This window comes from Vipera berus (genome assembly GCF_964194415.1).
Source record: "Vipera berus genome assembly, chromosome: 2".
NCBI lineage: Eukaryota > Metazoa > Chordata > Lepidosauria > Squamata > Viperidae > Vipera > Vipera berus.
In genome coordinates, this window is record NC_138203.1 from 101074933 (window position 1) to 101091027 (window position 16095).

General features: G+C 40.3%; 1 protein-coding gene across 1 annotated transcript in view; it reads right to left on the reverse strand.

The window, feature by feature from the left end:
• Window positions 1-16095, reverse strand: part of CORO2A (coronin 2A) — a 60681-nt gene that overhangs the window by 13471 nt on the left and 31115 nt on the right. Inside the window, exons 2-5 of the mRNA XM_081317554.1 lie at window positions 7188-7388; window positions 3353-3469; window positions 2076-2225; window positions 881-1060 (exon numbers count right to left, since the gene is read on the reverse strand). Coding sequence (XP_081173680.1) covers window positions 881-1060; window positions 2076-2225; window positions 3353-3469; window positions 7188-7388 — 648 coding nt within the window. The remainder of the gene's footprint in view (window positions 1-880; window positions 1061-2075; window positions 2226-3352; window positions 3470-7187; window positions 7389-16095) is intronic.

Sequence of the window (16095 nt, forward strand, 5' to 3'; positions counted from 1 at the left end):
CCGGCAATGGGGAGGGCGCAGTTTCATCGTGATGCATCCGGCCTGCAGGCCAGCAGTTTGACATGCCTGCTATAGATAGAAGACTGAGAGGAATCCTTAAGACTCAGTAGTGGAGCAACTGAATGGGGCAACAGTGTTTCTGATAGAAAGACCTTTTAGTTGGCCAGCATTTTTTTAAAGAAATAACTTATTGCCTGAATTATTGATAATGGGTCCAATCCAAAGACATTTATTGGAGAAGAGTCACCTTATTGGTGAGACGAGTGGCATATTAATACAATAAATAAATATTAAACTACCATTATATTTTGCAGTCTGAAGATCTAGCAACATTTGGAAAGCATTTATGAGAAGACGGGCAGATGAGTTTTTTTCTTGGATGGTACAGACTGATGTGAGTAGAGAGCAAAACTGTACACAGAAAGTCCTGTTAACATGCATGACTAAAGTTTCTTAGCAATGGGGAATAGAAACCCATATCAGCAAATAACAAGTGGATCACCTGCAAAGACCTTTTGAAATTAAGATGAGGCCACAGGACTCCCTGCAATTTTTTCTCTAATATAGTTTGAAATCAGTCAAGGGAAGGATTTCAACTCAAACTCTGGATTCTTAGGAAGTGGTTTTTAGAAGTCCTTCCCATCTCTAGGACATGACAAGGCTGCATATTTGAGTTTGTTGGACTGTATCTCTCCAAATACTGTAAATCTGGTCCAGGTCCAGAGCCAGTCCTTGCAAACAAGATAGCCTGCTTCTAACAATGCTGCTTTGGAGAAAGAGGCAATTCACCTTCTGCCTAAAACCATTCCATAGGTCCCTGCTACAAACAGCAGCCTCCTTTCTTACTGTTCATGCCAATCATTCTTCCCAACCAACTTGCCTGAAAGATGGTTCCTGCTCGTGGGTCAATGATCCTTATTTTCCTGTCCCTGCAGACTGTGGCTAAGAGGCTGCCATCCGTGTTGAATGACATGGAGAGGATGACATCTGTATGGAAGCTGATGGTCTTTACTGGCATCTCAATTGTGTGTTCTTTAGTGTCAAGGTTCCAGATCAAGAGCTGTGACAAAAGTACAGGGATCAGAGAATATTTTCTGAACTTTCCACCCACTGGGCAAACAGACTATAAAAGAACCATGCTGAAACTGTGCCCCAAATGTGATGCAGCAACAAATACTATCTCATTCAAAGCAAGCCCAAATCACTCTGTGGATCTACAGTAGAAGCCCAAGAGCTGACACCATGGCTAAGTGAGAAAGGGAGTGCTTAAAATAACTGGGGCAAAAGTTTAATTGTAGGTAACCTGCACAGGGAATGTCCGAATCAAATCTTGAAAACGGTCACAGACCAGCATATAGATAGTGTCAATTTCTACGATATATCACAAATGCTGTGATTTCAAAGGAAAGAAATGACCCAAAGAATGGCTTTTTTCTCTTACTTGCAGTTTTGTCACAGCATGCACAGTCTTATTGAGCCGAGATAACCCAGGAATAAATACATTAAACAGTGGTCTATATTAAACGGTGGTTTATCTTACACTATCTACCATATCATACACCAGGAACAATATACATACATGTGTTAATACAGCAAACTGCAACACACAGCAGTTACAGCAGGAAACAGACGAGAGAGACACTCCAGCAAAAGCCTTCCCTTTTATACTCAGGCTCTTAAAGGGACACAGACCCTGCTGAATCATTCCTATCATTGCATCATCCACCTTATATTACATCAGCTAGTTAGCCTTTAAATCATACCCTGACATAGTTCATAGATTTAGCTTGTAGATGTTGTAAGGTAGACTATTGTTTATTTAATTAGATTTTGGCACTGTCTGACTCCAAAAACACTTAACATTCAAGATGTAAAGTGACTGGACTAATTTTACCCGGCCAATTTACACTTTATCACCACTAAAGATTGAAATAAATAACTGGAATGGAATTCTTCTACTGTGGCATATATGCTCCTTCTCCTCCATCCCCCAAGTTTCCTACACAAGACTCTCACGAAGAGAAGCCTAGCAGTGTTTCAGGGTTGAAATGAATGCTCCTATGATCTCAACTCACTTTGTAATCATAACCAGTGCTGAAGAGGATGTTACTTGCAGTTGGGTGCCATTCGATAAGCCCCACTCTTCTGGAATGGCCAAGAAGGTCCTTCTGGGCATCTGTGATGCTTTTTGTTAGCAAGTGCTGGGGAATATTCCAGACCTTAACCTACGAGACAGAAGATGCGGCACAATCCAAGAAGGCTCCATTAACCCAGATTATCTCATTCAGTGCAACAGCATTCAAGAGCAACAGCATGAAAGACCAATATTAATCAACTGCTAAGCCTGCAGAAATTTAAAGATGATTAGCAAGGAAGGGAAGGGGATGGGAGACATTTTTGTGCCTCCCCACCTTCACCTTGTCTGAATCCTTTGACTGTTATTTCATGTTCACACTACACACAGGATTACCGATATGAAAAGGAGAAAGGTTCCTCTGCACAGCAGAAGGTAGCATCGGCATCCACCAAAATGAAAGAGGGAACTTATTTACTCTTAGTCCCTGCATTTCTGAGTGGATGGGAGAGAGAACATGTATCATACATGTTTTCATTCCAAAAGAAATATTCATTTCACCTGCAGTTCTTTTTTCCAAAGCATGTCATTTTAGCCACTCAACCACCAGAAGCGACAGAGTACACAAAGACATCAGTCTCGCTCAAGGGCAACTATGAACCTGATTTGCAAACTTCCAAATCCAAAACTAGAACATTACTTGGGGAGCTTACAGCTCTCTTTTAAAAGCTCTTGAAAAAAATGACAACGTTAGAGCCAATGCAGGTGTGACACGGTTCAATCTGCTAACCATCTGCAGCATTAAGAGGCGGAATCTGGCACATGGATTCTGCATCATTTCATTTTCAGAGTCAAAAGTGATAACAGGAGCATCTGTGGGGGTGGAGGGCAGAGGCAAATGGTGAATTACAATGTAAGGTTTGTCTCTTTTCAACGTGCAACATGACATCACACACACACACACATATGCAGGGGCAGAGCTTGCACTGCGATGTCACAATACTCATTTGACATCCTACCCAAACTTTTAGAGTCCATGGATGCTGCTAAGTGATAATTTGTCCTAGGAACATCTGGTTAGGTTAGCTCCACAGTTTACAACCCTGGTTAAAAATCCATGGGCGTGACAGAGACTGAGCTATCCAATTGTAAAGACATAACTAAATGTAATAACAAACAAGAAAAGGACATTTGAGAAATTGTACTCCTGATTTTGTTCGTTAAGAAATGAGGCTGTGTTGTGCCTGATTCAGGCAAAGGTTCATAAGTCTGACTTACTGTGGTATCTTCCGAACATGATGCTATTACAAAGTCATCAAAAGGGTTCCATTTGATGTCTAATACATTTCCTTTATGCCCACAGATGCGAGGGTAATGCGGGTCAAGTTTTCCTGTCTAAAAACAAATGGAAAAGTTTAATTCTACAATGAGAAGCTCTCTGAAAAGACTTATTATTATTGTTGTTGTTGTTGTTAAAATTTCTATCTATCTATTATAAAAGGCCACACTGCTTGGATCCACACATATACAAACGGATATATTATGACATCCTATGTTCTTGGGAAGAACCTGATGCCTTTGAAGGCAAAAGCCAGCTGAAGAACTAGCAAGTATGATTTCCCATTGTTGTGTATATAATAATAATAATAATAATAATAATAATAATAATAATAATAATAATAATAATAATAATAATAATAATAATACAATAAAGCTGAACTTTCCGTAGCATGCATGTTTGTGGTCTCAATTGCTTGGATCAAAAGCTGCCTGATTTATAATTTGTCCTCCCTTTGTTTAAATATCAAATTGCTTTATTTTCTAATACATAATTCATCTTAGCGTTACCAATCATGTATGTGCTTGGTCAAATAGTTCTTGGTTAACAACTATTCATTTAACAACCATTCAAAGTTTTGATGACATTGAAAAAGGAGATACATAGCTGGTCCAATGCAAGGCCTGAGGGTCGAGGCCTCCCGTCTTAAAAAGACAAGTTTCTATTTATAGCACCTGGGAGTGAGTCTTCTCTGGTCTTGTACCCATGCCATGAAATATACTCTTTTGGATATGCATCTGGGTCCCCAGGTTTTTATCAGGTAATTTTAGTCTTATAAAATGTTTAGTATAACTAATTAAAAGTGAGGGTTAAAATTATTTCTGGTACCGATAATTTTATTTTTTCATTTTAAAACGGTTTATGTTTTGTTTTCATATTTTGTTCACCACCTTAAGTGCTTGCCAAAGCAGAAAATTAGGGTATATATAATATTAAGGAAATAAGAAAAAAATAATAATAGCTTCAGTGTAAACATAACACATAGGGAGCACAGGACGAGCCTTTTATCAAACTGTGGCAGAGCCAAGCCAATATGGAGCCGTACAGATGTAACAGCATAGATTAGAGGAAGGGAGGTGGGAGGGCAGAAGCAAAAAACAAACTCTGCATGTCTTATGCTAGCTTCCTTACAGTTAATGGTAATTAAAGCAGTCATTCCCCAAGAGGAGGCTGTGAGAGGAATACTAGCACACTGTAAAACAAATTAATTAAATAATGCAAGGCTGCCATCTAGCAAAGTCAATTCCAATTAAGTCTATCATAACCTCAGCACTAAAGCCTAGAGCTATATGCAAACTTTATGCCTCTTTTTGAGTTATTTATGCAGAACACATACAGGTTGTTTCATATTTATTTATATTGGATTTTTATCCCACCTTTATCACTTTATAAGTCACTCAAGGCAGCAAACATAGGTAATACTCCTTCCTTCCTCTTTCTGTTTTCGGCACAACAATAAACCTGTGAGGTGAAGTTCCACTAAATGCTGCCCAAATATGTCCCAGGGACAGTTTTGTTCTGCTATATCTTTATGATATTGCCTTTCTCTTATTCCAGCCTTTACCTGAGGCAGCTTAAACTCGGAATGGGACAACTCACTCTGGCTGACTAGCCAAGACCGACTTACCCCGGTCATCTCACCATGTCTAACTTGCTATGACCAACTCACCACGGGGCATCTTGCCATGGGATAATTCAATGCAGGATAACTCAAGAGAGGGACAAGTGAATTGCAGCAGGCCTTGTCTTGCTTTAGGTTTGAATGTTATCAAGTTAGAAGTCCTCAAGGCTAGGGTGAACCAGACCATGGAGTCCCAGGGGACCAGCAGTCAAGGCATGCGCTAAGTCGACCAAGCCATGGAGCAAGCACTGTACAGCTAAGTCAGGGGTAGGCAACCTCGGCTCTTTTATAACTCATGGACTCCAACTCCCATAATTCCTGCGTCACCTATGCTGACTCAGGAATTCTGGGAGTTGAAGTCCAGGAGTCATAAAAGAGCCGAGGTTGCCTAAGCCTGACCTAGGTAGTCTGTTTATGAGAGGGGGCCTGCCGCCAACGCTGTTTCTTCCTGGTGCACCTGGTGAAAGGACTAGCCACTCTGCTGAAATACAGGTATCGATCCTGCGTCACCAGCCTTGCCAAATGCACAGGGCTGGAAGGGAAAGCAATGGGCCGGGGGGGGGGGGGAACGGGTTTGGTAGCTTCGTTTTAAAAGAGTCGCAGATTCTTCTGGGGCTATTTACTCAGTCAGAAAGAATTGCTAATCAGTCCAGTGGCATTTTCCTGGCCGGTCTATGAAGGATTCCTTGGGGATTCCTGGGATCAGCCCATTGTTTCTTTTTTCGTCTTCCCCAGCAGATCTGCTTTTTCTCTCCCCCCACAGCCCCTTTCTCCCGTCTCTCGATTTTTGTTACCCAGCAAGCAGCCTAAGTCAAAGCCACAGGATACAGAATGGGAAGCAGTCAAAGTTTCCCTTAATTCCTGCTTTGAAAAGAAAAAAAGAAAAAGACTCTGCTACATGCTGCACCCCTCTTTATTTTACTCGAGTAAAAACAGCTATTTTCCTGAAAGCTACATATTTGTCTTGGTTTAGGTGAATCAAGTTGTGTGCGTATGCACACGCACCTTTTGAGTCAGTGTGGATTCATGATGAGTGGCAGGACAAGTCCCTGCAGTTTCCTTGGTAAGTAGTTTGCCATTGCCTCCTTCTCCTTAGGGCTGAGAGAGAATGAATGGCCCAAAGTAAGCCAGCTGGCTTTGTGTCTAAAGTAGGATTAAAACTCACAGTCTCGGTTTCCAACTTGGTGTCTTAACCACTAAACCAGGGGTAGGCAACCTTGGCTCTTTTATGACTCGTGCACTTCGACTCCCAGAATTCCTGAGCCAGCATGGCTGGTTCAGTAATTCTGGATATTGAAGTCCACAAGTCATAAAAGAGCCAAGGTTGCCTACCCCTGCACTAAACCAAACAGTGACCTACATTCTAAACAAATGCTGTTTGGTTTCCTTTCTGACAAACAGTAATTTGAAATAGTCATTAAATAAATGGTCGTAAGTACAAACAACTACCTGTAAATGAACCCACTGTTTGTGCATCAACTTATGGAGTTACTGGAGGCAATATTGCTATTTTATTTATTTATTTATTTATTTATTTATTTAGATTTATATACCGCCCTTTCCCGAAGGACTCAGGGCGGTTTACAGGGTATTTAAAAGAAAATCAATACAAACGTTAAAACAAATTAAAAAAGATTAAATAAAACCCTGAAAAAAAATAAAAACCCAGTTAAAATTAAAAATTAAAAAATTCTCAGCCTGGGCCAGAGAGCTCGAAGAGCCAGGTCTTCAGGTCCCGGCGGAATGAACGGAGGTCGGGGGCAGTCCTAAGCTCCACAGGCAGCTGGTTCCACAGGGCAGGCGCACCCACTGAGAAGGCCCTACCCCTGGGTGTTACCCGCCGGCAATCTTTAACTGGCGGCACCCTGAGAAGACCCTCCCTGTGGGAGCGCACTGGACGAAGGGAGCTTGATGCTGGCAGCAGGTGTTCCCTCAAATATCCCGGACCCTCACCATTTAGGGCTTTATAGGTCATCACCAACATCACCATTTTTCAAGTCACCATTCAGGGCAAAAAAAAAAAAGGCCTCCCTCCTCGAAAGCGAGTTACCAATTTGGGCTTTATCAACATTTGGCCTCATATGTCTTTATCTACCCCATTCACACTCACATTGATAAGCCAGTTACATAGGACAGGCTTTGGAGGTACCTACGTGACTGATTGGTATAACAAGAAAGGCTCCTCCACCTGCACATTCTGTCACCACGGCAATAAAACGAGGATTGACAGCACAAAACTGGTTGTCATAGACACTCTGGGTGATGGGCACGTTGTCATAGCAGTTCTCCTTACTGGCGGCCTTGCCATAAACGTGGCGGAATTTAGAACTTCGATACTGAGGATTCCATGACATCTGCAAGGTAGAAAGAGAATACAAGCATGAAGCTTTCAGACTCTTGAATTTTCCATATTCTTGCCAGAGGTCTCCAAACTTGGCTGAGGAATTCTGGGCGTTGAAGCCCACAAATCTTAAAGTTGCCAACTCTGGAGATCCCTGTTCTTGACCTACAGTTAAAGTTATCTTCCAACTATTGCTGTGGAAGTTCTGGCTCAGGAATTCTGGGAGTTGAAGTCCACAAGTCATAAAAGAGCCAAGGTTGCCTACCCCTGCCCTAGGTGATTTATTTACAGAATTTTTCTAAAAAGAGGGAAAGAATTAACTCAGCAATCAGATTTCCTGGTATTAAAAGAAGAGATGATTATCTCTCTTTAAAGACACAGGTTATTGGCTCCAGGATATGTTGACATAGTTCCCTTCATTAATTCAGCACATATTTTTCGTAGGTGTTTACACTCCCAGGTCTGTAAGAATGCATTGCTATACTATTGCACATTATGTTTTCTATATAAGGTTTCACCAATTACTTTCAACTAGGAAGCACTAAAAGAAAAAGTACCCTTAAGTTCAGCTTGACTCCATGTGATTATTTATTTTATTTACTTCGTTATCTTACTTCTATGCCATCCATCACACTTGCGTGACTCTGGGTGATTTACAGATAAAAAATTACAATGAGACATCCACGCAGCCTTTCAGCAATGGTCTGGAACAATCTGCTGACATGCTTTTACTGACTCCCCACAACCTTGCAATTCCCTTGTACTCTCCATTTCAAATAGCTAATTAAGATCAACCCTGCTTAGCTTCTTCAGGCATAAATCCTAGAGATTTCATCAGGTTTCCAAATCCCAATGATTAGAATACAAATAATCTTGTAATTAAGGTTTACTGGATCTTATTCATAAAGCTACTATAGAAATTCCAGGCACTTTCCTTTTTTAAAGGTATTTCCAATAGCACTTAAAGCAACCATTCCTCTTGTATTAAATTAATACCAAACCCTATATTTTAATGACATACCTTCAGATTTCTGATGTGAACTGACATTCTTTTCCCCATACTTGTTATTTCACCACCTCAACACATTATCTATGCTAGAAAAAAAACTTGTAAATAGCTACGTGTTCATGCTAGTCACCTCAAGGACATGTTTAAAAAAAATACCTTCAAGCTATTAGGACTCAATGCATGACAAATGGAAAGATGCAAGCATAGCTACTGTAGACTGACAATTGCCTTTATTTCTTTGCTTCTTTTATTTATTTATTTTATTACATTTATATACCGCCCTTTCCCGAAGGACTCAGGGCGGTTTACAGGGTAATTAAAAAACAAAGATACAAAAGTTAAAAACAGATTTAAAAAATTATATTCGTCCCTGCATAAGTAAAACCCCAATTAAAATTAAGATTAAAACTAAAATTAAAATTTTTGGGATATTAGCACCATTTATGAATTTTTCTAGCACACTGTAAATGGGAGGACATTGTCATGGAAAGCAGGACAGTCTGGGAAAGACACAGGATCCTGTGTCCATCCTTTGTAGTAGAACAATATGGCTTTCTTCTTCTGCCCATCAGTGCACCATCCTCAGGGCATCTTAATAACTATCAAAGACAAGACTTTCATTCAAGATGTTCATTTCCCCTGGTTTCCCAAGGCACAGAGGGGTTAATTAAAAAACACATGACAGTCATGCTGGCCTATCCCAACCACCATATATTTGTCATCAGGTTGAAGATGGTCTTGTATCAGCTTGGAAATAAATCTGGGAAGTTCATTCTTCCTGCATTCGCTCAAATGGACTTTCAGCCTTTAAAGTTGCTTTTTTTTTTTTTTGCACAACGGGCAACAGAAACGGGGGAAAGCGCATTACAGATTTACATGTCAAAATTACCAAGAGAAAATTACGTTCAGGTTGCTCTTTCCATCCTTTCTGCTCAACTTTTCTTCTGCTGCTTCCCCGCTATCATCGTAACAGGGGTAGAAATTTGAAGGCGTGGAGGTGTCTTTTCGATCTTCACAGAAAACCCATCCAAGCCATCCAACCCAATCATGGTAGGTTAACAAAGACCAAAAAGTTTGGTTTTGGTTTTCCAATATGAGAGTCACAAATGAGACAGATGTTTAGCACATCACTAAGCATAATCATTGGAGGAAGTAGGGAAGGGAGAGTCTATTCTGAACTGCTGTCCTCTAAAGTCTTAACAGCAACATAGAGAAATGCTTGCAGCATGGAGAACAGTTATTAAATACAGTAAATTGCCAATCAAGCCAGGGTTGCAAATAATAGCAGGCAAGCGAAGAGAAAGAGTGATTTCTACCTATACTTTCTATGTGAATCTGTGTGTAGACATGTTGGCCTGTCTGTCCACGCAGGGCATTTTTTATATCTCTAACTGCACCTTTATTGGCTAATAGTTGGTAAAGTTTCTTCATGCAATGTTGCCAGTCAGTGAGCACACCCTACCTATCAGCCACATTATTGTAACTTGTTAAGTGTGTAACAACCTTTTATTCCTTGGCAACACAGGGTAAGCCAGTAGAAAACCTCCAAACTTCTCATTTTCCTGGAGAGCAGCCATATACAACTGCTGGTCTAATCTGACAGGTCACAAGTTGTATAAACCAACATTAGGCTGATGCGACTACAAATCTCCAGAATCATAACAAAAACAGTACCTGGCAAGGATGCTTACCTTTCACTGACTTGATCTCAGCTCACAATCACTTTAATCTTTCTACCGCCTGCATAGGTTGCATTCTGCCACCCTCATGAAAGCAAAAATGCGGGGTGGTTCAAAAAACAAAACAAATGAAGCAATGAAAACAATCCTGTCAGAAAGGAGTCAGCCATGCCCATTGGCTACATACGTATCCTCTCAGCCTGTGCCTCCAATTACTATGTCCAAAGCAAACAAATTACTGAAGCTGAAACTTCATTTGCTGGGGTGTGGCCAGAGCTGCCTCCTCACCATCAGCTGAATAAACTCATTTTGCAGTATTGGCATGTCCACCTGTGACCTCAGGGTATCAGTGACCTACCCTGCTTGATTAACCTTCTTGAGGGCAGCAGCCAAAGTCCAAATGTATCTCCAAGGGCTTTTATTAAACAGATTTCTCTTTATGACAGGCACACGCTAATGCTAAACCACTTTCTTCTTCATTATATTCTTCTTTCTCCATCATTCTCTCTCTTTCTCTTCCAGTACAGCCCTAGGCAAAAGCAGAAGTTTGATCAAACTACAAGGTGGACAAAAAACCAGCTGAGTTCTTGAGGCTGTGTCTTCTTTTCACAGTATATCACAACATAACAGAATAACAGAGTTGGAAGGGACCTTGGAGGTCATCTAGTCCAACCCCCTGCTCATGCAGGAAACCCTACATATTTCTGACAGATGACTGTCCAATCTCTTCTTAAAGACTTCCAGTGTTGGAGCATTGACAAATTCTGGAGGTAGGTTGTTCCACTGATTAATTGTTCTAAATTTCTCTTTAGTTCTAGGTTGCTTCTCTGCTTGATTAATTTCCACCCATTGTTTCTTGTCCTGCCTTCATTTGCTTTGGAGAATAGCTTGACTTCCTCTTCTTTATGACAACCCTTGAGATATTGGAACGCTGCTATCATGTCACCCCTGATCCTTCTCTTCATTAAACTAGACATACCCAATTCCAGCAACCGTTCTTTATATATTTTAGCCTCCAGTCCCCTAATCACCTTCGTTGCTCTTCTCTGTAGTCTTTCTAGAGCCTCAACATCTTTTTTACAACGTGGTGACCAAAACTGGATGCAGTATTCCAAATGTGATCTTACCAAGGCATTATAAAGAGGTATTAACACTTCACATGATCTTGACTCTATTCCTAAATATACTCATATGCTTAAAATCTCAGAAGATACTTTGGATTCTCCTGCATTACTAGACTTAGAGGCCAAAACAAATAGCACAGCTAACAAATTAAATTCTGGGGCATTCCAGAAATTTTTTTGAAGTAAAAGACACATACTATATGAAATAAAGCTACGTGACCTACTAAAACACAATTCAAGACTGTCAACCAGGTGTCTTACTAGAAAGACACACTCTCATCAGCTCCCATTTCCTTTGACTTATTGGTCTTCAAACTAGCAGGGCTGGTATTGAAACATACAAATTAGCAAGTACCCAATTGAAGCAGGGCTGTGTTCAGAGAGGGCAGGGGTGGACAATTAATTTTCTCAAGGAAACACATGAGAAACTGGGACTATTGTGGACAGTCCAACCCTTATAATGGTGTGTAGGCACACATGCATGCACATAGGTAAATTGGGGAAAAAACAGGTGCCTTCAAAATAAAAGCAATGCAATTGTATTACGCGTATGATGTGTATTTATTTACATTTGATTTCTAATTTCTAATTGACCTCATGTAGGCTGGACAGGGACAGTCAAGGAGCTGGATGTGGCCAGGAGGCTATAAAATGCTCATACCTGAGATAGGGTGTATATATTGAACAAATGTTTCAAGTATGACATAGAATAACATCTTTAGGAGAGATCTTCTAGATACATATGATGTGATCCCCATTCTGACAGAACACATGCATAATCTGTCTCCCCTTTCAAACCTACTGTTTTCAAAGTGCTTCCTTTATAATCTGTTACCTGTCCAATATCTCCCAGTTTTTCCACACATAGCACAGCTGAAGACACCCACCCCACAATATTGTTCAATCACTCTCTTCTGTTTGCTATCCATTTGATACAATTTCTAATTCTAGGGTGACTATGAGAATATCAAATGATAATTATAATATGATAAATATTTATTTACAAGGTTTTTTTAAAAAAACACACCAAACTGTTTAAACTGTTTAAACTGTTCTCAATGTGGGCCAAAAGCAGTTCTCTCATGTCCAGCTTAGTGATTAAAGAGACTTAAAACAACAAGGCATGAAGTCTCTGGATAAAATATCAGTCATGAACTTGTTAACATGGGCAAACAATCACCTCTGTCTGTAGCTTTCTCTGTCCTGCATCCTCCAGACACATTGTAGGGCATGTCCCATCATTTCCAACCCCCCTGGCCATAACTACAAAACATCAGAGTAGGGAAGTTTAACTGAAATCCAGTAAAAAGCAATGCAATTTATGTCTCCCCTCCCTTTCTGATAATTCTGAGAACAAATAGGTAGAATAGTTTCACCAGATGCTCAGGTTTGAGTGAGCATCAAGTGCTTCCAGCAAATGCTAAGATCTGCACTTCAGCAAATACCTAACTCCAGAAATGAGAAGGTAGAGACCCAAAAATGTTCTTCTGAATCTTTGCCAGCAGGCTGGCTTGCCCACAATATAGACTGCTAATGGACCTCAAAGACTGTAAAAGGAAGGAATCTTTGGAGGTTAAATGTTGCGTTGTGCCTGGAAAATAATCAATACAAATCTTAATCCTTTATCTGTAATTTGAAGACACTTGCTCCTTTTATAAAAAAATTTCAAAGATTATAGTGATTATATTACAAGTAAGGTTGATGTTCCTAACAAGCTCATTAAAAATTCCTTCATGAGAAAATGAGAACAACAACACTGCTCTGAAGTAGTGTGTTACCACAACAAATCTTGTACAGACCACAGTATTGTGGTGAGGCGGAAGTAAGGCCCTCTAATACGAATAATATGGACATGCCAAAATCTGTCCTAATTTTTTCCGAAATGCCCAGTGTTTTCTCATAATAGAAGGATGTTGGATATGCAAATACCTTCATGTAAAAACATGGCTGTCATAACCTGGCTGAATTAAAATAACCACAAGATTTGACTGCAAAACTCAAGAACAGCTCCCAAATAAATAGAAATGAAAAGCAAGGGTTTTATGTAATTCCTGTTGCCACCTTGTGGTCTTCCGGATTTTTGCAGCTCAAATCCAATCTTTACTGACACTCTAATTTTTTTTATAAACAGACCCTAGATTATCTAACCTTGCGCACTGCGTAACCTAAAAAGCCTCTGCTTATGGACTCTTCCACAAGATGTTTGTTTGGCTTCAGAACAAGATATTTTAAACGCTGACAGCAGGCCAATACTCTACTTCTGTGGAGAGGCAGACAGTCTGATACTAACATAGGGCTATTTCCCCAGAATTGATATTCTGCCTCGACATACTCGTTACTGAAAACCATTCTGTGCTTTCTTTTCTTAAGGCCCATCCGCAGCAGAGAGAAAAAAGTGTGTGTGTGTATGTAGAGCATTACAAAATGAGACATTCATGAAAATAAGACAAAAGGACTTGCCAATAATCAGCAGATGCTGGTAACCAGTGCAATGTACAGGCAGAACAGATCGATTTTCTTTTCTTAGCCTTTTATATCACTATGTCATATAGCTTCCAATAAATACTATTAGATTCATCATCTTAAGGGGGGGCGGGGGGAATGGCAGGAATGCCTCTTGGGGATTTCAAAGAAGAGCTGGGGTGGGGTGGGGGGGTTTAGGATTTTTTCTTCATAGCAAAACCTGCTGATGTAACCACTCTCACAGGCAATGCAGTGAAATAATTGCAAGATTCAATATTGCCAGAAGAATATTTCCATTGGCTGACAAATGCCCTCTCCTGGTCAAAACTATCATTTGCAAAAACAGTCTTCAAAAATGCACATTTTTTGCAACCTGGGTTTTGGGAAGTGGGAAGCCACCGCTGTCTCAGTAGTATAGTGAAATAAAAGATGCACAAAGACAGAGTTGGAATGGCACCCAAATTACGCCAGAGGCATCTTCAAACCAAGCTGTTAGCAGAACAGTATCAGTGGCGAAACAACTGCACTATCTTAGAACTCCAAAATTTATAAAATAGCCTTTTTCCTTCTCCTGACAAATTCATACAATCCCTTGCTAGGCTGATTCAGCCCCACAGCCCAGCTGGAGATGGGAAAGCTTTTAATCACAGAATATCTGGGATGAAGTTCCAATTCTAGCTACAAAACACTTGAGAGAGAGAAAAGGACCATTTTAAATAACACAGCAGAATGAAAGAAGTTAGGAATTTTATCTGAGTAATATCTAATTAAAAGTAAGCACTATTTTCCTATGATAGATAGAAATGCGCGTGTCCTTAAACACAGAACTTGCCTTATTAAAAAAATGGGACAGAACAAAAATTTTATTTTATTTTTTCACTTCAAAGTCGACTGGATTCACATGGAAAACAGCCAATCACATCTAACATTGTCTTATTTGCCCCACATATGGATCTAGATCCCATTTCATATCTAGATATGAAGCCAGTGCTAAAAGAATGGAGACTGCGAGCTATTCACAATATGGCTGTTCTTCTTAAAGTCTGCACAGCGGACTTTAAATTGAATTTGATGGGAAAACTGGCAGACTGCCTGTCAATGTCATCCCAGATTCCCAGTAGTTGTACAGTAAATAATGCAAAGGAATGGCAGTGCTGGCAGTCATGGCTGTACCCAGAAGCCTCTCATGGAGTATGCAAAATAACACTGCCCCCCTCCCATAGCAATAACAGCAACAGAAAGTAGCCATGCAAAAGCCCTGTTGGCAAAAACAAAACCACTAATGCACTCTTGGAACAGAACCAGCAATACATTTCCTTCCCAATTTCAACCCATCATCAGCCTGCTCCTTTTTTTTAACTGCAATAATCCAGTCAAGAATTCACTAAGGAAAGAGCAACCACGAGCACAACTCCAGACCAGTGTACTTTGTATATCAAGGGCCCATATAATTTAATGTCTGAATGGCACTTTGTGAAGGGTGGGTCAGGCAGAGAACTAGCTAATGCCTGTACAGAAACCAGGTATCTGGTTTCCCTTGCATCTCAAGTCGGACTATGCAGGGAGGATTAGTTCCTCCTAGTCAAAGGGGAAGAGGTATGCCTGCAGCAGTCTAACCAGGCCAACTGGAGCTTAGCAGGTGCCAGTTCTGACTACTTTTGTCACCAAGATCATGAGTGAGGTATCATAAATCAGAGGAGGGGAATTCAGTTTTTGGCTTAATGTCATGGTTCCGACAGATGAAACACTTCACAAGAACTTCGAGGCATTGTTTTACCTTAAAGAATCTTTTATTCAAGTAGCATAATATATAATATTACATAATCGAAGCCAAAAACTGAATTCCCCTCCCCTGGGCACATAGTATCAAAGCACAATTCCCTCCTTGAATTTACAGTCATAAATCACATTCCCCAATTAGCTTGAAACCCGGTCTTCCTCTCCAGGTCTCCACCCCGCCAATTCTTTATCAGCTCTAATTTCAACAACCTTGATTCTCCCGCTAGGTTCAGTGTTGTTATGTCTAGCTGGACTCTCATTCATATCCCCCCTTCCCCAGCATCATCTAACTCTAAAAGGGAAAGGAAGAAAATGGCTACATTTCCAACTGTTGTCAATGCAAAAACATTTGATGTTAGCAGCGCTGACATCATTTGCATGCCAAGATATTTGATCAGAGAAGTTGGAAAACACTCCCTTTAAACACCCTTATTCTTCTTCTAAGGAAGAATTGTAGTGGGCAGAGATAAGACAAAGGCCTATTACGAAGATAAACGGTATAAAAAATCTTAGTGCTATTGCTGTGTATTCTAAAAATGATTAGTGAGGTATTTTCATGAAGCACTTAACAGGATGTTAGGGTGAGCTCTAACTAAGGTGGGATTCAAGCAGAAACGTTCCTAGAGGAAGGACTGAGACAAGAGCTCTTTCCCTGCAAACCACTAT